The following is a 23,479-nucleotide window of genomic DNA, read 5'->3' on the forward strand; positions in this document are numbered from 1 at the left end:
GTATACTTAGTGAGAACAATTCCAGTTGAATTCCAAAAAATAATAGCTTTAACTTCTTGTCTGCATGGAACTGTTTCTGTCCTTGATGAAGAATTAGCGTTAGTAAATTGTTCCGTCTCAGGAGTGTAATAAAATGATATTTCGTAAAACGTTACAAAGCGATACAAGAAATCCTCTTGATTGTCTATATAATATTTTAAACAATCTTTCGAAACTTGTACTCGATTGCATCTTAAATCACTGATCGGTACACTTGGCACCCAATGCCCAGATAACTGGACCCAGTTCCTTTTTGTTAAGATAAGGGATACAAAATCTGGGCTTTGCTTTACCATTTCTGCTATTTCTTCGAGTGTCAAATGGTAATTATAAATTACGATGTCAGTCACTATCTTGTACAGTTTATTAAGTCCTATATATTTTTTCCACATATCAATTATCTTTTTTATTTCTACAAGTGAAGGTATTACGTAATGTCCTTTTAAAGTCCTTGTCAGTTCGCCATGAATATCGTACATATTTAAACCTTTTAAAGCGAAATATCTAATAATTATATAATAATCACTGCGTTCCATTCTTTTTTCCTCTTTTCTCTTTTGTTTCTTTTTCAATTGGCAATCAGTCATTTCATTCACTTCTTCATTTGTACTACGAAAGTAATTTTGAGCACGAACAACCATCTCTTCTACTATTGTAAGCGGAAAAATAAATATTCCTAAAGTACTTTCCAGTTCTTTTAAAATTTCGACTGGTGTGAAACCTTTCAAAGTAAAATATTTAACAACTCCAAAATAATCATCGTCTTCCATGTTTGAAAAAATTACTTGAAGCGTTTACTTCGATGGGCTGAATTATTTCAAAGATCGAAAGTCGCGATCGAGAAATCCGAGATTATACAGTTCAATATGTGAAAAATAAAAAACTCTAATGTTTCTTTTTGTTCGTGGAATCACAATCACGGAATAAAGGTTAAAATCGCAAAATCGCACGATCACTTCAACAATTATTCTCAGTCCAAAATTCCTCAAATCAACGCACTTTTACAATTCTAGATCAGTTTTTCGATTTTTGCTAAAAAAAGCAGCTCAGCCGAGAGGTGTGGATTTTATTGCAGGCGTTGAGTTCTTTTCTAATGCTGAACACTAATTGTCTTGCAATTTGAGAGTTTCGAGATGACCTCCAGATATCACATACAATTGACTGACGAAGAACTGTATGAAATACTGTGGCGAAGAAATCGGTTAATCGTTAAGCAATCGATGCCTCTTGTTATTGTTGATAGAACACACTGTTTTTCTGATTGAAAAAAAAGAAGATCGACTAGTTATCTTTCAAACTTTGCTCGAGTTTAGCGTGAATTTGAGAAAGTTCTAGAAAATTATTTGGAATATTTTTTGTGAATTCTTTTATAATAATTTAAAATAAGACCACAGGGAAAAATCAAAGCAGCTATCTATTCAGAAAACTGTAATACGCCGAAAAAAATAACTTGAGTTTTCGATCGTAATTATAAAAGTTACATAATAATTGCTTAGAAATTCTGAAATATTTTTTAAATACGATTTAATCTAAAACTATTATCATCTAAAGATACAAAGTAATTTGTTTTATTACATTGCATTCAACAACTGTATCTATAATCGCATAGAACGATTAGTTTATTACCCACCGCTCGCGGTGCACTCAGTTTACGTACGACGTTTCAAGATGTCGTTGCTATCGCACAATCTACCGCGTGGCGTCGCTCTCGTATGCGCCTGATCGGTGGTGATCGCGGAATGGGATTCCAATATGGCAGCCGTCGTGATAGCCGCACAAGTCAGTGTCGCGGAAATGTTTTGAACTCGCTGAGCAGGCAACCGCGACGATCGGTCGACGTGCGACGCATAGGTTAGTAGGACGACGTGTAAACGCGTCGGTCGCGTTTTGTGGCCGATCGACCGATTTGTGTCAAAAAAAAGCGCGATGGGCCGCCCTCGCGAGACAGTCGTGTTACTTCTCGCTGTCGCGCGCGCGGTTTCCGCAATATATGCTCCCCGCGCTCGGCAGATTAATCGTACCGATATGCTGACGTAAAGTTACACCTGGCCGATGCTCGGCCCGGGCGCGCCGGTCGACATACGAACATTCGGCGCGCGCGACGACGCTTCCGCGCCGCTTACGAGTCTCGCCGTCCCTGTCCTTCGTAACGCGCGACGCCGCGCCGCGCCGCACCGCACCGCGTCCAGATCCGCATTGTGTACGTTTACGACGTGCGTGTCCGCGTTCCTATCTTTGTCAGTTACATCGACTGACTGCGCGCGATCTCCCGTATCTCTCTCTCTCTATCTTTCGCCGTCTCCCTCGTCGCGATTTGCGTCAGGTGTGTGATTGCTGTATTATTCTGCGTGAATGCGTGCGTGCACGTCCGCTGTATGTATGTTGTTTACTTGCATGTGACTTGGATGCGTGGTGCCTGTACGAATTTGTTTTGGAAATGTCGCTTACGTCTATCCCCGCCTTCCCCGTTTTTCTGTTTCTCCTGTCATCGTGTGTCGCGCGGTCGCCTGTCGCCGCGTGTGCGTGCGAGTACGTGTGCGTGTGTGTCTGGGCGTCAAGAGTTCGTCACCGGTGGTCCATCACGTCTTCACGCGGCTCCGACCTGTCTTCTGCCCCGTGTGACAACCGTATGTGCCTTAGGACGCGCGACTACGTTGGAACCACGTCGAAAATAGCGAGCATCATAACACCTGGGTCTGGCGACGTTCGGTAAGTAACTTTTCTTCCACTGGCTTATTTTTGACTCAGGCTGCGGCCAGACGAGTACCTATATTGTACAGGTGACAGGTGTTCTCGGTGAACACGACGAGACGTCGTCCGTTCATGCTCCGACATCACCGTCGATTACGATCGGTGGAGATTAGCTTTTGCATTTATGACGTCCAAAAAATCTTTAATATGACTATAAGAAACACACAAATAATTTTTGGTAATTAATACATATATGACGTTGCGATAAAGCAATAATATTAATGGTAATATCGCATCTTATTTATTATAAATAATGAGTCTACGTTTAATTACAAAGAATTAATTTTTTCAATAGCATTCTGGAATTGCATTTGTTTTTCTTAAAAAATAACTTACGAAAGATTTTCAGTTTTTTTTAATAGTGTGATTATGAAGAAACAATCATAAAATTCTATTAGTTTTATAAATATTGATAAAAATATTTTGGAGTAATTTTTGATTGCATCAAATTGCATTGATTACATAATTTATGTGATTAGATTAGAATTTAAATCGCTGAAAAGAATCCAGATTGTCTTTAAATTCAAGATTACTCGAATATTATTTTGGCGTTAAAAAATGATACGTGAATTATCTTTAAGTACAAAATTAATTATATATGTATAAAGACTACTAAAAACAATCCATTATTTGCATATTTTTGAGAGAACTTTGTGGCGTATAAAAATTATCTATAATATATTTAACTTCGTATAAATATTAATGTATGCTAAATTTAAATATTATACATATAATAATTATTGATGAGGCATAAAATTAAAATGAGAAACTATTAAGCGAGATAAATTGTGATGAAATTGTGAGACGCAAAAGTTATATTCATTTTTAAGATAAATAAATATTATCATACGATTTGCAAAATATTTTGAGAGATATTACTTCTCTTTTAATCTTACTTTCGAATAAAATGTCTCAGACGCGTTGCGTTCAAGAATGGCAAACGTGTTGTCAGAAATGCCAGAAATGCCGCCATGTACCTTGAATTTTAATACTTCTACCACGTTGGCGCTATTTAATATTACACATTAAATATATCTAGAAAGCTTAAAGCTTTCATACGTAATATCTGCAGATGGGAATATTCACAAATTTCATTTTGTAACGATGCTTTCAGCCATTGTTTTTTTATTTTTGGCGCTGTGTCGAAATTTTACGCCATGTAATTATGCTAAATTTGTCGTCGTAGAGAACGCGAATAATGAACAGTTCATTTCGAAGAGTTTCCGTCGTATTTTCATTCAACACCGTATTGAATTCTATTCCATTTCGATCGTTATCCCGAATTGTATTGCGTCGAGTTTAATTTCGTTCCCCTGTTTCGAGATTCTACGTCCTATTCTATTAATTCGTAAACCTCGCTTCTGTTTCTTTCACAAATCTTTTCGGCTAGTCAAATAAATACAACCCGTTGTTTCTAAGAGGCGTTATTTGCGGAAATCTTCCGCATACCGTTATCGAGTTTATATTATGTGAAAGATAAACAGTTAATCATTGGAAGTGGGCAAAGTTCACTCTTTATTTCACATAAAAGTATAAATGCAAGACTTATTTTAAGCATTATTTTCCATATTTTCCGCACATTTTGCTATCACGCCATATTTGTTGCAATAATAATTAATTTATCAATTTATTAATATTATAAAATATCACAATTTTTTCTTTTACAATTTTTGTTTTAACCGATAATTATTATTATATGTTAATTATAATTTTTTTTTAAGTGAAAAGTTTAAATAGGTTAAAATAGCAAAAGAGAGTGAGACTGTACTTCATTGTTAGTTAACATAGATGCTTTTGGCAACGATAAACTTTATCGTTGAAACTTGTGAAATTTGATACAATAATTTAATTTACGTTGATCTCATAATGATCAATTAGGAATATTATTGAGCACACCAATTTCTATTTAATTATATCTATTACTCGATTCAAAAATTAAAAATATTTTAGAGTTTAATTTATCACAAATTGATAATTACTTATGTTTCACGCAGTGGAAATACTATCCTTTATGTACCTCAGTGATAATTATAATCGCTTCCGGTTATTCCTGACACATATTTACACAAAGAAACGGATGTGATTTCGCGACACGAGCTTGATTCCGCGTACTCCATCGCACTGCACTTTATCGCAATCCTTGAACATGATATCTAGAGTTTTTTATTTCGAGTTAGTAGTGTAAAGTTACAACTACGTGACATGTTCACTCAAAGCTTGTATATCGATCGGGAAGAATTATGCCAAATGTAGATTACGACAAAATATCTTTCTTAATGTCGGTATGTAAATACGTTTAATTTATGTCCAAGTTTGAAATTTATTAGATGGTATTATGTATGCGCGCGACACAGTGGTCTATTCATATTATAATATGAACATAAAACTCGGTACTAATTTTCAAAAGTTTATTATGCTTTGTGACATATATAAGATAACATCGGAGATTTCTTTATTAATAGAAAAAAAATCATAAAATATTTTTTGTGAATTATTCTTTTTCAACACTTTAATGCTTCAGATAAATATTATTTTTGCTTTCCAAATTGCGCAACGAATTTATCAGTGTACTTGAATAGAAACATTTTATTGTAAACCTTTCTTCCATGTTATATACGGTTGATTAAATGTCACGACGAACATTATTTTGCCGGTTACTTGAGGCAAGAATGGGTGGAGTATAATTCTGGCACGTTATTTTCTCGCGGGTATTACGAAAACTACATGCAGAACTGCACATTAAATCCGGTTTAATAATAAATCTTGCGAACCGTAAACAAAGTAACAAAACGACCACTAATCACAGCTATGTAAATTAAATACACGGCTCTGTAAATATTGTACTTATGTTTTATTTCGGGAAACTTTAAGACACTTTCCGTGATATTATGAATAAATTATTTATCCGTGATCGTACAACACTGACAGCAAAGTGTATCGTGTATCTCGAGTGAACGAACTTTCGAGTATAGAGAATCTAGCAACAAGAAACTACGCAATATAGAACTCATGTGCATAACTTTTTCCTTCCGCACTTTATCTCGTCTCTGTTTACTCGCTGGCAAGATTCTATATAATTAGTTGCGCACTGCGCAGAGATACCAAAATTGGAACATATACATTAAGAAATCATTACTTAATTATGAAGTTAACGTTTAAGTTTCTCTGAGATTAGTATTTGGTTTGATCTTGACTCGGAATATTGCTTTTGAGATATTAATGCTATGATGTCTTATATCTTATTTACACTTTTCTTTAGCCGAGTTAAAGCCAAAACTTCTCAGGGAAGAGGTTTCAGTGGTCTGAAATAACCAACAGTTAAAAATAAGTAAAACGACTGGTTTCTTACAAATTTAATTTCGGGAAGGTAAACAAGTAAACTGTATTCTAAATTAGGAATCACACATACACACACACATATATTTCTCAATTAACTTTATTTTAACAAAAACTTTATTTTTAATAAAATCTTAAGTTGAATTTGATCGAGAAGGTGATTTCAGAAATTAGAAACTTACAAGATATATTATGATCTCTCTTAATATTTCTGCGTATATCAAAAGTTTGGTTCGAAATTTATCAAAGTATAATTTATCATTGTCATTTAATACTGTGGTGGTGGAACATCTTATGTATATTAACTATTTTGAAGGATTTTAGCCTCCTCAATCCATCCAATGTTTGAATAATGTATTATAGTATGATAAAAATTAGCTGTTTTATCACTTTTTAAATCTGCAATAATTTGCATATAATTTCAATGTTACGAAAAGTATTTTAACAACTTGCAACTTTGCACGCGTATTTGCAATTTTTCGGATAGAATTCAAATATTTTCTGAATTCGATTTTCTAAAATATTTGCTTCGTTATCTATTTTATTTCTAAAACATCAAGCGGCTCGATTATTTTTCCTGAAAAATGTCATATTGAAAGAGAAAGTGTGGGTGGAATTTAATTTCAGCAAGGGCGATGCAAAAACAGAACATAATTAAGTTTAATCCTTGGTCTCGAGGTCTCCTTGTAGAATTACGAGCGACTCTAAAGATCGCAAACTTCGATGAATAACGAAACGAGCTCGAATTTCCAACAACTTTTTGCTGCATTGCTATAATTGTATTCTGTGTATTGTTCTTGCCGGTCGATCCGTTAAAAACGTTCCCGGTCAGTGAAAAACGTTATCGATTGGTCAAAAATGATAAAAACGCCGAGTTATATTCGACATGGAGGAATTATTTTTCACTCAACATTCTATGCACGTCTCGGTGCACTATTTTCACATTTCGATGAATAATTCTAGAGAATTTACTAGAGAATACGCGATATCGACGAAATCATTCTTCTTTCATATCGTTTGTGCTTCGCTTGTAGTATTCAATGTAACAATTTATTTATCTTGTTAATCAAATGCATTGCAAAACGAACATCATAATAGTTCGATATGTAAAAGCTTTATGCATTATAAGCAAAAATAATTTGATTATTCCGTTTAAAAGCGAGAAAGGTAAAGGGTTAATTGGAAATCTATTCTTGACCGCTTTCAGACTTTCAAAATGAGAAAATAGCAGTTTGCATACTTAAGCATTTTTGCACGCGATAGTAAGTTGTACGAAGTAATTGCAGAAAGTTCACTGACACCACAAAATCTACTAGAAACATGCAATCCGGCATATCCATTGATTCATGAAACGTAAATTCTCAATCCTTAATATCTGCTCTTTCTGTGATTGAATGTGATATACCATTATTTACATGTTTTATTCATTAATTCAATTTAAATATGAATTAAATCATTGAATTTATGTTTTTTTAAAGTTAGTAATTTACGTGAATCTCTGCGTTTGACAAGTATCGCCTCTTATTTATTTTCATTTCCAATGCAATTCGTCGTATTGCGTTTTAATAGATTTATGATGGCAATATATTTTTTAATCAATGTACTTTGTTAAGCTTGATGAATATTCTTGCGCTTTCTGCAAACGATTGAAATCTTCGGTTTTGCTTTTTTTAAAGTATATAATCTTACAAATGATGATGACAGAACAATTTTTCATTAAATTAAGTGTGAAATTTTTCCATTACAACGAATATGTGCATTTTATGCTATTGCAAGAACTTTGTAATAATATTTACTGATAGTCACAAATGAATAAAATCTTTGCGTTTAGAGATTTTTAGAATTAAAAGAAACATAAATATATTAATAGTATTAAAATTCTGCCGTTTATCTTTTTCATCTTAATTATAGAAGGCATGAAAAAAGCGGCTAAAAAAAATTTTAATATCAAGTAGTTTCTTTCCGAAATGCGATCTTCTTTTCGTCGAAATTCGGTAAGCAATTTACAGCATAATCTTTTTCGGTCCTTCTGATCCTTTTCGCTTGCTGTTTTCCATAAAATCTCACATAATAGGATTTGTTTTTTGCGTGAATATTTATCGATCGAGATTCATTGGAATGTAAGTACACAAAATTTCGGGGAGCGCTGTAGGTTGTTTGATCTTTCCCGCGAGAACGACCGCCATATTTGTTTTCCATCGAGCTGACTTGCATTGTTATGAGTTTATTATGTGTTACGGACGTGTACGGTGTACGAAATTCGCGAATGACCGTATTGCAGAAGCAATTGCGATAAAAATTTCCACAGAAACTGCACAAGATCGTAACGAAACTTCTCAATATTTATAGTATTGCGGTATGCGGAGGTTCACAATCAGGAGTGAAAAATTACGAAGACGATTATGCGTCACATTTACGCCAGAATCGAAATTGTGTTCTTGTAATCGTTGTCTCGTCGGTCGTGCGCGTTATGTGTGTGAAATATGAATGAGCTTGGTTATGAACTCAAACCGAGGGTTGCATGCTGCGGTTGCCAGTTGCAGCGGTTAGATACTCGATTTTCCTAACGCGTTGGATGCTGCGATATACGTTCGGTTACAGCGAATGGTGAGTGTTAAATATTAATATCCTTTTCAGTCATATTTTGCATTCTTCATTTTACTTTAAGATGAGAAAGCAATATGGCAGAATTTAGCGTTATCGGCTTATTTTTCTTTAATTTCGAAACTCTTGATGCGCAGCGATTTTACGACTACTAACTGGCGTTATTGCAAAATGTTTAGCATATCAACATACCAGCCATTGTGTGTGCGTGAAGCTGGCATATTATGGAAACTCGTGAGTTACAAAACTTCTGACTTTATTTCTAATAAAAAATTTAGTTGCAGATTTTATGTAGACATTTAGAGTTCATAAAATTTAACAAAATATCATAAAGATTCTCGTAAGAAAAATTGATTTGTCTATTGACCTTACAATAAAATCAGAATTTTCAGTAGTTTGAATTTATACGAAACGATACGCCACCTTCACACACTTGATCTCGGCACACTCTTCGTTCTCCTCTGTATTTTCACGGCCGTCGCAGCCGTGTTATCGTGTTAATGTTACGTATATCGCGCGGTTCACTTGGGGATGTAAATGGAGAATACCGGGAATGTTGCTCATATTGCACAATTTATTAAGATATACAGCTCAGCGCGAAGTATCTTCGAGTATACCTGGACTATAATTCTCCATTTCTCCATGTGTTTCGTATATATAACATGCTCACAGTGTGCATGTTATATATACGAAATACATGGTTATATATACATGAGAAACGCAATGTGCTGCAATAGATTACGCTTGTCTTGCGCATCTTCAGATTTACTATGTGGTATTATCTTGAGGTATGGGTGTTTCATTTTTGTTCACCTTCAAATTGAATAGCAATGTCGAATCACGTTCATTACATTAAAATAAATACGGCCTTTAGAGAAGATGATTCTGATTAAATATCCGAGAGAGATTTCACATATTTTACATTCTCTCTATTTTTTTACGCGGATAAAATCGGACCGAATTATGCTCTTCTTGATACTTGATTTCTTTTTAAATTAAAGATACATATATTAGCGAGAGACATAAGAGAGATATTAATATTATAACAAAAGAGATATTTTTGTGTGTTAAAAAATGCTTCGTTTGGTTTTGAAAACATTTTTTGTTGATGAAAATTTTTTATTTATGAAACTACGCTCTGGCATAGTTTAGTAAAGTCTATTCTAACGTGACGGACTTTGGTATTCATTCTGAAATTCTCCGGTGAATCATTACCGCATTGTATCATCCTGTGATGTGTTCTATTGTATTCTGGCATAGCTCGATGTACTCTGTGAAACTGGAGAGCATAGTTCCACAAATTCTGACTGTAATCTGTTATGCCGTGGCTAATGAAATTTTCGTCTAATTAAAACCTTTATTTGCGATCGTACATCCTGCTCGGCGAATGATATTTCTTCATTCCGGCGTGTTTGCACGCGTGACCTTCGCAGTTAAAGAATCGCCGAAAGAGGCGAGCACGTCCATGTCTCGCTGCCAAATCGACAGTGAAATATTATTTGTTGTGCAGCTTGTTCTTCGATGCAGTCGTACACCGGTTTTGGCACCGAAAAAAAATTCGCTATCGCGTGATCTCAATTTAAGATTCGAATAATATAAATTTTCATGCAACTCGCGAATTATTCCGCACTTTAAACGTTTCTGTGTTGACAATATTGGTGCTATCGTGACATTTCCTTTACATCTATTTTTATCTGTCGCTGTGTTTATTAGGCGATCTTCACAATTAGTCACTTTAAAGACTCACACGATTATTTTACATCTACATGTCTGTATGTATTATATAATATTTTGTGGAAAGAATTCAAGTCACACAATATTTTTATTTCGTCAGATTTAATTTTCGCTGGTGTAGAGAAAAATATAGTTTATGCTAATTGTCGCAAATAAACATAAAAATTGTTTCTATACGTTTACATTAACACAATTTTTTAAATTATATAGAATTTTAACGAAAATTATATCGAATTTTAACTAAAAATGACTTATTGTTAGACAGAAAAAATAAAATTAGTGTTTCCGAATAAATTTCAAAATCAACTAATCGAAAATAATTTTTTTTTATTGATTAGTTTTAAATACTATCGTCAGGTATTTAAATAGCTAAAAACTGATTTTTTTCTGGCAGAAAGTGTGTTAATTGCAATCTTATGTAATCGATTTTGTATTAAAGCGAGAAGTTAAAGAGAAACGCAGCGTATCAGTGAAATATGTTAATATTTTTTTTATGCTAATACTTTCAGTGACTGTAATTTTAAAGAATAATAAAGATACGATGAAAATTATTACTTAGCGGATTTAATATAGCGAGTGAATCCAAGTTTCCATTCTCGGGCACAGAAAATCTTCGACAAACACGAGAGTCACCGCGTCGGCTTTTATATCTCTCGGACCTTTAAATTTAACTGCACTTTTTATGATCACGCTCGAGTCATTCTTGAGAATACCTTGCAGCTCTTGCGTAGTCGGCGCGGGATTGCAGAGGTGACGGTAATATGCAAAGATGGTAACGATCCGAGGCAGAGAATATATCGCACGAGGGTTGTCGGTTACACAATCCTTCGCGCGGAATCAGTGGATCAAACTGTCTTGGCACCGTTCCATGCTGCACTTCGATTTCTTGCTTTCAATGCTATGCCCGCCAGTATTGTGCCATAGATTAATACGTTAGTTAGCATCATGAGAGTCCAACAATACTTTAGCAGATGTAAAAGAAAGTTTGCATTACAATGTTTTATCGCTGATTGTATATTTTATGACGATAGATTTTTCATGTACTTCTAAACTAGACAGTCCAAGTTTGCGGAGATAAACTAGAAGTCGAAATTTTTTTTTCCAATATATAACGTGCACTTGTGGAAAGTCTTAATTAAGATCTACATAGATTTTGAATATATTATTTAACTTATTTTTGTACAGAATATTTTGCAGCTGATAACGCAAATGGAAAACTGATAATTTATATGATAAAATAAGTTGGAAATAAAGAATAAATTTTTCTTATACAAGCTTTTGCTTTTAAGAAAATTCAACTCTTGTACATTTTCTTATATAGAATTATTCTAACTTTTTGATTGTATCAGTTTTTATGAGACATTTTAAAAATGAAAAAATATATAAGAAACAGTAAATATATAATAAAGAAAGAATATTAATTAACACAGCGACTTTAATGCAAATGAATTTTTTACGTCGAGGAAATCATTATAAATTGTGTTTAAGTCCTTTGAGTAAAGAACTGACTTCAAAAGCAAAAGAAAATGGGGCCACTGTAAGCATTGTTTGCATAGGTCGCGCATTGTTTTCATGGATTACGTAGAAAGTGCCGACAACGTTTGCATAGATTATATAGAAAGATAACTTTCGCAGTACACACTATCATCGACGGTTATTGTTCACATATTAACACTCGATATCGATTCTCGAGTAATGTTTGATCCAATTTTTCTCCGAATTTTCTCACGTCGGAGCGAAATGTAGTCAAAATATTAGTTGCATCGACATATCTGCCGCTTGGACAATCGATCTTCTCGAGGATTTATGCTGTATGCAGTGTTTTGCAAAATCGATCAGACGGAAGGTATATTTATCGGTTAGTTTTCTTTGAAAATATTATGCCCGACTCGCCTTTCTCGCGATGTTTGTAAAGTTTAATGGAAAAGAGGTAACTTTTTCTCACGTTCGTATCTTTCGCACGCACTATTGTGTGTTTCTTTCAATACAGTCAATCGCGGTATTGATTTTTTCATCAATATCGATCGGAGATCGATTCTTTTTCACATTATTTGTTACGAAAGTTTAGCGCTTACAATATGCGTGGTTGTAAAAGCGAAATTTATTCGTTAAATGTATAAAAAAATATTCATGAAAAATATTCATGAATTAACTTAATCCTATCACAACGAAAATACGATTATACTGTATATTATAAATAATTATATTTGCTGATCTTTGCAACATGCGATTAAAAAACATTGACGAAGTGATTTTAGAAAACAAGAGAGATTTCACCGCACGAGATCCATTATGCGGCAAAAAAATTTGATGGTTGAAACACAAAAACAAAAGTTGATTAATGATACGTGTCGAGAAGCGCGGGCAACGTCCAGCATCCAGATCTTGACGTGTGATCTTTGATATATTCGAAGCAATATTTATACGTTAAAAAAACAAATCAAAATACAGTATAAAAACGCGATGTGAAAAAAAAGAAACAATACAAAAATAGAAGAAGCCATGCATTATTAATTAATTTTAAATTGATTGACAAAATTATTTAAATGTCGATGCTTAATCAAAAATAATAATATTCAATGTTTTTGTAGAACACTTGGAATTGATAAAGGCAACTTTTCTGAATAAACGATCGCCAGTGCGGCTCGCCGATAAGACAATTTCTCGACAAACATAGGTTTATTGTCGCTTTATCGATAGCAATTGCGTTTCGCTTGTGCGATGTGTCAGAGATACCGATCGATCGCGTGTGCGTATGAGGTATCTTACGCACTAATGACGCATCAGAAAAAAAAACGTGTTTCTCATGCGGAGGAAGAAGGCGTGGGCTAGGAAAGGAATGCGGCGCGAAAAGTTAAGGTTGCTTTTCGTCGCGTGCGATCTGTACGAAGGAAATGTTAGGGACTACGCTCCGTTAGTAGAAGACAAGAGGGCCCTTCTTCTCATTAACTCGAGAATTGCGACGCGAATAGACGAAACTAACTCTCTAATTAAGAGTCCGCGCTTTTGGACACCGTCTGTTTTTAGCGAATTAAGGCGAAGTCGCTTTGAGAAAGTGTTGTATGAAGCACAGCTCGAAAGTGACGCGATATCTCTTTCTTCTGTCAAGTAGATTGCTGCCCGACAATTTATGCACGATTCCTCGATATCCATGCATTATTTAATGTATTTGTCACTATTGGCAATGCAATTATATCAGTTATTAAATTCTTGCATGTGACGGTTTTAAATATTTAATTTTTTTAATCTAGAAAAAGGTTAAACGAATTTTGTTGTGTCAATTAAAAGATTGATTAGTCGTTTTAATTGATGTAATAGATTAATATAATTCTGAATATCTGAATAGAAATATGTCGCCTCTATTTATCATATGAAAAATTATTTTTGATGTTACTTGTCAATCGTTGAATTATCAAATCACTCACTGAGTATCGATTTTATTCAGAGAAGCACATATATATTAAAAAACGTTTTTGCTGAGAAAGGTAGACTGATGATCATTGGGGATTTCCCAACGTAACCGGTTAACACTTGACTAAACACGCGACACTCTTCAAATTAAAATGGCATCTACACAAGAAGTAATTATACACATAAAAACACACTTTTAAAGAAGCGTTTTTATATTTTAATATCGATTGACGATGCGGTCAAATAAAATTATTTTTAATAGATCATGTAATTGTTGCAAAGAAGACTTTTTTTTTATTTCACAAACACAGCGTAGTCTGCACACATAAATTAAATTACATCTTTTACGAACTGTCTTCGGTATCTGATCGTAGCATTAAGAGGGTTTGACACCTTATCGAAGACAAGGTGTAAGAGATATTTTTACGATTTGTATCCTACACCTTGACCTTTTCCCTCAATGGAAAAGCGATTACGGCACGGAAAGACAAAGCTTATCTCACCTTTCATGCAGATGATGTAGGCCCCTAAATCGTTTCAATTTCCGTTAGCTGCGGACTATAGTTTCCAGAATGCCGCACACACCCTCTATAAATCTCTCTTGCACTGTTCTCTTTTCTTCCAGTCTGATTCAAATACAATCCGTTACATCGGGTCGAAAGGTTGTATAATGCTTTACGATTAACAGAAATTTTTGTTTTTACCGAACGCGATTATTATATTTGTTATTTTATGCCATATTTTAATTAATATTTATAAGAAAAAAGCCTTAACTATAAAAGAATGATTATTTCCACATTTATATTTCTGTAAAGAAAAAGTATCAGTTTGCAGACATTAACATTGATCTTTTAATATCGTTTAAGCACTATAAATAATGAAATTTTTCGAAAAGTGTAAATATCTACAGAAACCATTTACGAAGTAAGTTGAAAAATAAATGGATTATTGGGGACATTTGGGGATTAAAAAAAGTCCCTTTACTTTTTCAATTTTCTCGTATTATGTTAATGCAAGATGAAATAAAATCATATAAAGTAGGAACCGACTGAAAATCACAGTGAACCGACAAATCGATAAAATAGTTGATTTCTTGTAGGCGAATTCAAGTTACATTATGCAGGATGTAGTTGCGGAACAGTGATGTTGCACATCAGTATTCTGAATTTGCATACTGCACAGTGTTTTAAAATTAGTTGCAATTAAATGAAATCGTATTATTCCGTTATTATATTATAAAGCTCTAAAAGTATATTATAATTAAAAACGTTTTACCATAACAGAATCATCGACATGCTTTTTGCAATTAATTTCTGTTTTTTGTCTCCAGCAAAATATAATAGATGATGAAGTATTCTCGCTAATACCAATATCGTAAATTGAATACCATGTTTGTAGCGTTTTTATTTTGATTTATATTTATCACATACCTTCGTAATGTAAAAGCAAACGAAGGCAAAATGCATTATCTCTATGTGTTTTATATTGAATTAATTTATTAAATTTTTATTTAAAAAAATATCAGTTATCGTATTAGCTCAAACACAGTTTAAGCTTGAAAATAAAGGAATCTATTTTGCAATTCTCTTGTCGATCTTATGATTCATCAGGGCTTTTATATTAAATTAAATTAAGAACTTGAAGTTCACATAGGTTGGTTAATGCGCCACAGTTAGAAACTTGTTTATAACATGGGAAATTGTACATAGAACAAGCGTCTATTATAAACCTGTTCACATTACAGCTCGCAATCGATTATCTGTTGATATGCGTAAGCTCGCCTTTTCTCACCAACCCTTAATCCTTGTAGTGTCACTAAAAAAAACTGCAAAGTTCTTATACACATATTTTCTTATGTACAAATAGCCTGAGAAGGCGTCAATTCCCTGACACATAAAAACATATATTTAATCAATTATTATTACGCGTTTATTTTAACTTTTTTCCCCATCGTTTCTGCTTTTTTTAAATTTTGCCGTTTACTAATTTTTAAGCCTCCAATGTAATTCTTTGTAGTCGAGTAGGAAATGTTCCGTGAAGGAAATGATATCTCAGAAAATGTGTAGTATTCGTATTCTGCACCATGTTTATTAATTAGACAAGTGTATGACGTACTTGCGGTCGTGCATACTATCGCAAAAAGCTCATTCGCGCGCGTACGCTTGAAATTCCGATAAAACCACAGCGTAGAGAGAGGAAAATCGTGTATCCGGTTAATCGTGTATCCGCTTTGCAAAAGCCGGTCTTATCGCAGTGATCGTTTTGAAGTTGCGATCGCTGCGAAAATTGCATTTGACAAACGAAATTAATATCAAAATGTGAAATTTTACTGACGCATTAATGTATTACACACGAGATTTAATATTGCATTACATGTATTTATTTGCGATTCTAAAAATAATAAACAGCTTCGAAAAATTTTCAGAATTTCTTGCGAATTTTTATAAAAAATTTTTCTAGTAAAATACTCACTGTAAATAATATTTCGAAACTAGTTTTCTTAATCGGCGCATGAATATACATATGTTCTCTTAATAGAGCTTATTAAAACGTAACGTGTGCATCTATTTTTATCCGATCACTTAATTCCATGTTGAAGATGCATACAACGTGAACCAATTTTTCAATTACATGACGTATAATAATGTAAAATAAACGCTAATGAGATTACCACGAGTATTATGGGTGGGTGTGTCAGCATGCTTTTGTATGCAATTTTTCGCTAATTCGCATACTGGTACCGTAATGCACTTTCTTTCGAAATTAAGCTTATTGTACTGTTTAACAAATGATATTCTTTTTTCCTTAGATTAAAAATTACGAGTATACTCTTTAATATTAATTAATGTGTTATAATTCTTAGGTTTTTGAGTTAAAAAACTTATCTTGATACTTGATGTGAGTAAAAAAAAACTCCATTTAACCGTTTCAATTTGGTCGCTCACTCACATCAATCACGATAATGCGAGAATTTATAAAAGATACCATGTGCGATTAATATCGGATTCACGTTGCTAAATGAATCTTTAACAAGGGTGGTGAAGAAAACTTGATGTGTTGATTAAAATTTCTCGTTAGTTCGCGATACTCTGCGAACGTATCCACCACGGAGCGATAAGCACATTCGCCGCTTGCGATATTATTCTAAAGATATAAACTACGTGCGTGTTAGTGCCGCCGGTACGGTCACGGATGGAAGGAAGGCGTAGGGACGACAAATGATAATACTTCACCTTGTACTTCTTCCGTGTATCTATATTCAGCCCATCCGGCCGCTGTGTTCACCGCTATTGATCCATTACGGAACGCGCGCTATGTGCTGAAACCCTCACGTGTTAGCTAAGGCTAATGGCGAGTAGAAAAAAAGAGAGAGAGAGAGAGAAAGAAAATGTGTTCCTCATTTACGTTTATTGTGTGCACGAAGGGTGAAGGGCGCCGGGCGCGGGCGAACCGCCGCCACCGCTCGTTTTATATCGCTCTATCGAAAAAATTTGATCGCGCTGCACAAGTCGCCGCGAGCGGCAATTCTCACTCGACGTTAGATATAGACAGCGTAAATTTGCGCGCGGGAAAAGCTTTTTCTTGTGTCGTATGCCATTGATTAAACGTCAGTCGTCGGGGAACGGTCGGCATATAAATATCGAGGTATCTCGAAATGTATCTGCGCGGAATATCCGGGATGTCTTACTGATAAACGATGAATAATATAATAGAAATGATATGGGGCCGACTATTTATGATATTGTCTGGGGTACTCTTTCTTTTTTATTTTTTTTTTATTTACCTTTGGTGTTTCACTGCGATCTCGACTGTATCTCGACGAAACCTTTTTTTTTTAATGAAGGCAATTTCTCCGTGAAATCGCGAAAGTATAATGCGAAGGTACGCTCCGCTGGAAAGGCAACAAATCGAGAATTTTTTCAACGTGACACGCGTATTTATTTAATAAATTCATTACATTTGTCCTAATGAAATCTACATTTCGAGCAGCAACCATTTTCGTCGAGGTTGTGAATAGAATGTTATATTTAATTAGCTTCGTAAAAGTATGGGAGAATAAGTGTGTCAATTAGAGATGCCGGTGCTCATCCTGGTATTTTTTTTATTAATGATACGCTGTAAAGTAGTATTCAAATTAACTATCAATATTCTGACTTGGCAAATACCACACGTGTTATTCAGATTAATTCGACCGTAAATCTTACGGATAACGCGTTTCACTTCATTCGGAATTGTTGGCAGAGATCATTCCAATTTGGACGGCCTTAATTTTCCATGCGGTAGTTATGCAGAAACGCCGGGGTCCCGTCGTCTGTCACGCGTGATTACCGTCGTTAACTCGACGTTAACTCTAGTTTCCACGTATGCACAGGGCCGACAAAAAGCCACGTGAAAAAAAAAACGACAAAAAAGTTGCGATTCGGTGGAAAAAGGCCAACTGTGCGCGCCTTCCAATTTTCGCAGTTATTCGTTTTATTTTTTTTAACGGCACAGTTTCGCGGGACCTTAATCTTTCTTGATTAATTCGCACAGCTGTTATGACGTGTATAAAAAAGAATGTAAAGAATCGCCAGAAATCTATGTTTTCCATCGGTAACAATAGTTCTCGTAGAAATTTCGAATATTTCATGGAAATTTACAGTTAGTTCCAATCATAATAACAACGTACGTGAGAAAATCATGTCATATAAATCGGGAGGTGAAAGATTGATATTAGAAAAGTTGGGAAAGTCCGGAGAAGAGATGCATTTGAATTTCTCTCTGTTTGGGAAGGAGCGGCGGCTGAAAATAGATTTCAGAATGCATAGATCAGAATGTTCCGGCGATAGCTCTGGGACACTGTGTAGTATGTTTTATATCGCGATGACGTGTCGGTCTAATTACATCACACGGTCTACGCTATACTTAAACTATTGACCTGGTACCGTTAGTTGTTAATTGCAAAGTCGCGCGTCGTGTTTTTACTGACGTTTATCTCCAGCCGTAAAGGATGACCATATATACTCCTTGATTTGTTTGGATCTCGGATCAGGTGGTGAGTGATAGAAAACACGATGGCAATTTGCACTTTGAGACTATATCGACCGGAGATTCCTGGCGCGGAATTACTCCTCGCCGACATTGATTGTTAATTAAAGACTGTATAAGGATCGCGGTTTAATATCGCGGTTTAATACTCCGTTCAATGCTGCGCCCCGTCGTCGGTGTAATCTTCGATATTTTCCTTCTTGCTTGCGTGGGCGAGATAAATGCTTTCCCTTAACGGGCGACTCACGGTTTCATCGGCGTAAACATTGAGGGACAGAGAGAAAGAGAGAAAGATCACAGTTTTCAATATTTCAGTATTCGATATTTTAGCAGTTGAGCTTTTAGATTGTCAAAGTAAAACTCGTCTCAAATTGAACGAAGAATAACTTTGCATCCTTTGTTTGCGTCGCTGAAGCTTAAATTATAAAAAGCTTTTCTTTCTTAACGGCATATAGTTCAGAAACTGTAAGGCACTTTTGACATTTCAGGTAAAAAAAATATTAACTACAAATGTGACAAGATTTAAATTGCGTTTACTTTATATCTTTTGTGGGATGGCCATATATCATTTGATACTAAAAAGTTCGATATTTCAAACAAACTTTTTCCTCGATATCTCTTGCTTATAAATATCTTATTAAACCACCTGCCGGTTCCATCTTTTTGCAAAACTCATCCGCAAGAAACATTTGCTCTGAAATAGAACTTTATAGATCGAAGCAATTTTAATTTTTAATCCTCCGCAGTGCCGCAATTTTAAAGTTCATTCAATGTTCGGTGGCTACGTTGACACTTGTACGATGTCGATTCTATTCTACAAGCGTAAATAAACACCATGTTCTATAATTACGCGCACGGTGAAATGTCAATTTATTTTAAAAGCTCATAGAGCATTTCAACCCGTGTATTACACGTAAAAGGCACCTGTTTTATTAAAATTAGAATATTTTTATTAACAGGAGTGCTTAACATTTTTAAATATTTTCGCTGTCTTTGTGATTTGTTATACTTAATAATTACACGATTGACGAGTAGGAGATATTATTAACGTTTCGACTTCTGATTTTTGTTTTCAACAAATATCTATGACCATCCGCGTGATTCTCGAGTCGTCCAACTATAACAAATTGATCGTTGCATTGTTGTCGACATTTATGTTTACCGTGTTTGGCTGCGCGCAAATAACAGTTCTACAGCTGACCACAATTAAGCGATTATTTCATGATTTCCGGCTCATATGATGACGCACAGAAACTGATTTGTAATATGGCAGGGACCGCACAGCGCAAGCGGCATATTAATACGTAGTATAATTAAGTTAAACGCGCGTCTAAGCACCACGGTGACAAATTAACGAGGCAGTCAGCGTCGAATACGCGGATTGTTTGCTAGCTTTGTATTGCTTCGTCGTTTCGAAAATGGACATTTAATGGAAATTGGCATTAACATAGAAATTGACTAGTTTTGTAAATTACAAATTTACGATTAAAAAACCTAGTAAGTCTTTTGACATATGTGATATTTGCAATTTTAATTCTATTTATTTCAAAACGAGGCTGTTCAACAGTCACAAATGTCTATTGAATGCTTATACACAGTCGTGTGTATCGTCGCATTCGTATGTGCGAACGGTATGTGAATATTGTAGTAGATTTACATCATGCTATGCACGCGAACGACTTATACGATGATACTTACGTAGCCATATTTTGTTGACTAAAGATATTAATAATCAAAATGTGAAACTTTCAAAATTCAGCTTCTTTCGGACGTTTCAGTAAAAATGTTTTCTTTTGTGTGAAATAAGAATTCACCAATTTTTAATGTGACTCCATATATTTTTGTTACCTAAATTGCACGTACGATAAGCATTTCTTTCGTGACATGAATATTACTGCTATCGCAAATACGCAAGTAGCTTATATTTAGAAAGATAAACTTATGCCCTTTTATAATCGTTAATGTTCTAAATATTATATTTAATATTTCTTGTACAATATCATGAAACATTTTACATTTTAAATTTTCTAGATAAATTTGCTTCTTATGTACAATTTTATATTATAAATTTATTTTTATAAATTTTATAGATATTTATTGTACATGATTGAACAATAATCTGAATATTTTATCGTTTAATAAGAAATTAATATTTGAGCAGAAATTGAAACTTTTTGGAATGTACACGATAAAAATGGTATTTGATTGCAAAAAATAATGTTTGTATAATTTTGACAATTGCATTTTAGAGCTAGAAACACTGATACCTTTTTTTTATAATCCTAATAAATAATTAATATCCAAATTAATATACGAAGCTAATAGAGTCAAGTTTTGTTATGAAAAAGAGAAAGTTAGAAGTTAATTTTCCAGTGCAAACTTAATAAGCTTTACTCATGTTTGTACAAGTGAATTGTTTTCGTTCCCTGTTTGTTTTACCAGAAGGAAACGTGCCAAGACCGAAATCGATACTTCGATCTTTGTGGCGCCACTACACCGAATTGCGCGTCGTATTTCCGCGAATTGTTATGAATGGTGGATAATGTAGGTAACTGCAAGGGAGTAAAACAGTTCGCTGTTACTTCATAACCGACAGTTGTGCTCGTAATCGTTTGTCGAAAACGGATAGATGGGGCTGTATGCATGTAAAAATGGTTCTTCTAGCCAGCCATGAGTATCGCTTTTAACATAAATCTCTTTGATCTTGATTACCTTGCACGTGCACAATACAATAATCCAGCGCACATTAGCATAAGGTATTTGCAGACGCATTTCTCTAATCGATTAACAATTAATATAATCAAGAATGAAACTGTTGCGCGAGTAATATCGATACTTTAGAATGATCGCAATTTTGTTGCTTTGAGCTGGAAGTAAAATGGCATTATTATTTATGTATTTATTATTTATGCAATGTATAAATTATCTATATTTAAGGCTTACGAACGACGTGGTACATCGATTGTTATGCATGCGGACGTCGTGACCCGACCGGTCTCAATCTAAAAGTTCCACTTTAACCTCCGACGTCCCATTCTCTCCTCTTCCGTTGCGCATCTCGGCAATATATATGCACGTGTTTTCCCGGACGCAAGTGGAAGAAAAAACTTGGCACGTGCGCTGTTCCACACTGCAGGTACAATTTTATCGATCTGAAAAAGAATTGCTTATTCGGGGACACGATAAAACATATCCTTCACTTCCGGCAACTTGCGCATATTCTCTCTGGATCAAAATTATCGTCTCGGGGGGTGAATTACAATCGCCGTGTTATTCGTACGCTTATTCATTCGCAGAAGTTTATGAAAGAATCTAGCGGTGCTAATAGCACGTGTATAACGATAAATATGATACGGAAAATCATTATAGATCCGGAATATCGCGAAATTCTCGGCGGTTTTTGATTGGCAATTAATCGTGAGATACAAATGCCCCAGCAGAAGTTCAGTCGAATTTAATTTATAGCAACACATGCGCAGTGAATTTCGAAACCGTCACGCGAACTGTGATGTTGCAAAATTTGTTCGCACCAAACCGCAAAATTGACAGCAAGACAGAACGAAATGTGTTCAGGGATTCACGGCGTTGCGGTGTGAATCGTACACAAATTCATCCAGCGTTCAGAACACAATGATGTTCCAATTTGTAGTAGTACCATACGAGGAACGCGATTGCGCCCGTCCTGTTATTAAACCGAACAGCACTTTCTATCGGATAAAATATTGTTGTTACGATTTTTCGCAACTGGTTGTAATTCACTTGATTGTTCGCAATGTCGAGAGTGTTGCAGACGTACTCTGCAACGAGCATTTTCACCGGATGAAAAATTAAATCTGCTATTAGCTCTGAAGAAAAGAAATTATCTCATTTCTGGGAAAGGATGCTGTTTATCTGCCAGTGACATTGAGATCAGATATTAACGCGTTTACTTTATTTTGTTCATAATACAACCGGGCGATACGTAGTATGCAAAAATAATTAAAATCGGATTACGCGATTTCCAAAGAAATAAGCAAATTTTTCCGATCTTCTTTTTCCAATTCTTTTTCCGATTTTCGATTAATCTTTTGATTGCGTTTCAACGTATTTCAAATTAAGAGATGCGTATTTTGTCATATATGCTCAGCTGTAGAAATTGAAATAGTTTAAAGCTATCTTATATTACGATGCTAACTAATGTTAAAAGAACGAATATATGTGAAATAGTATGAAACGTAAGAGACGTAAAATCATCTACAATTTACATAAAACTATGTGCAGCTACACATTTAGATTTTCCGAAATGTAGCTTTTCATCAAATGTTTTAAAACAAATATTTGATTCTTTCGAAGAAATCTATTTCAATATCCGAAATTTATAGAAATCGCAGGATCACAATAAGAATGCAAATTTAGATATAGTTTCCATATGGGGTGTCTCGGAATGGATGAAAAAAGTTGAATGTCATTACTTTCCACAATTTTAAAAATTTTAATATTTGATAAGAATCAATTCTTAAATTGAAATTCTATTAAAGAAAAATTGACTTTATTTGACAAATACTTGATATAAAGCTCAATTAACGGAAAGCCTCTT

General features: G+C 34.5%; 2 protein-coding genes across 5 annotated transcripts in view; both read left to right on the top strand.

The window, feature by feature from the left end:
• Positions 1-1,675: 1,675 nt before the first annotated feature.
• Positions 1,676-23,479, top strand: part of Nca (neurocalcin homolog) — a 134,803-nt gene continuing 112,999 nt past the window's right edge. Inside the window, exon 1 of one of the 3 annotated variants that reach the window (XM_012376180.2) lies at positions 1,676-1,890. The gene's annotated coding sequence lies outside the window, so the exon portion shown is untranslated. Of the gene's footprint in view, positions 1,891-1,941; positions 2,363-23,479 lie in introns of those variants that run through there. The other 2 variants (XM_067350512.1, XM_067350511.1) reach the window with 2 other exon arrangements.
• Positions 2,372-23,479, top strand: part of LOC105677508 (neuronal calcium sensor 2) — a 109,710-nt gene continuing 88,602 nt past the window's right edge. Inside the window, exon 1 of one of the 2 annotated variants that reach the window (XM_012376172.2) lies at positions 2,372-2,748. Coding sequence is in view for 1 of the 2 variants with exons in the window: in XM_012376170.2 (XP_012231593.1) it covers positions 8,731-8,733 (3 nt within the window). In the remaining variant the exon portion in view is untranslated. Of the gene's footprint in view, positions 2,749-8,347; positions 8,734-23,479 lie in introns of those variants that run through there. The other variant, XM_012376170.2, reaches the window with a different exon arrangement.

The sequence above is a fragment of the Linepithema humile genome, chromosome 2, assembly GCF_040581485.1.
Source record: "Linepithema humile isolate Giens D197 chromosome 2, Lhum_UNIL_v1.0, whole genome shotgun sequence".
NCBI classification, from domain to species: domain Eukaryota; kingdom Metazoa; phylum Arthropoda; class Insecta; order Hymenoptera; family Formicidae; genus Linepithema; species Linepithema humile.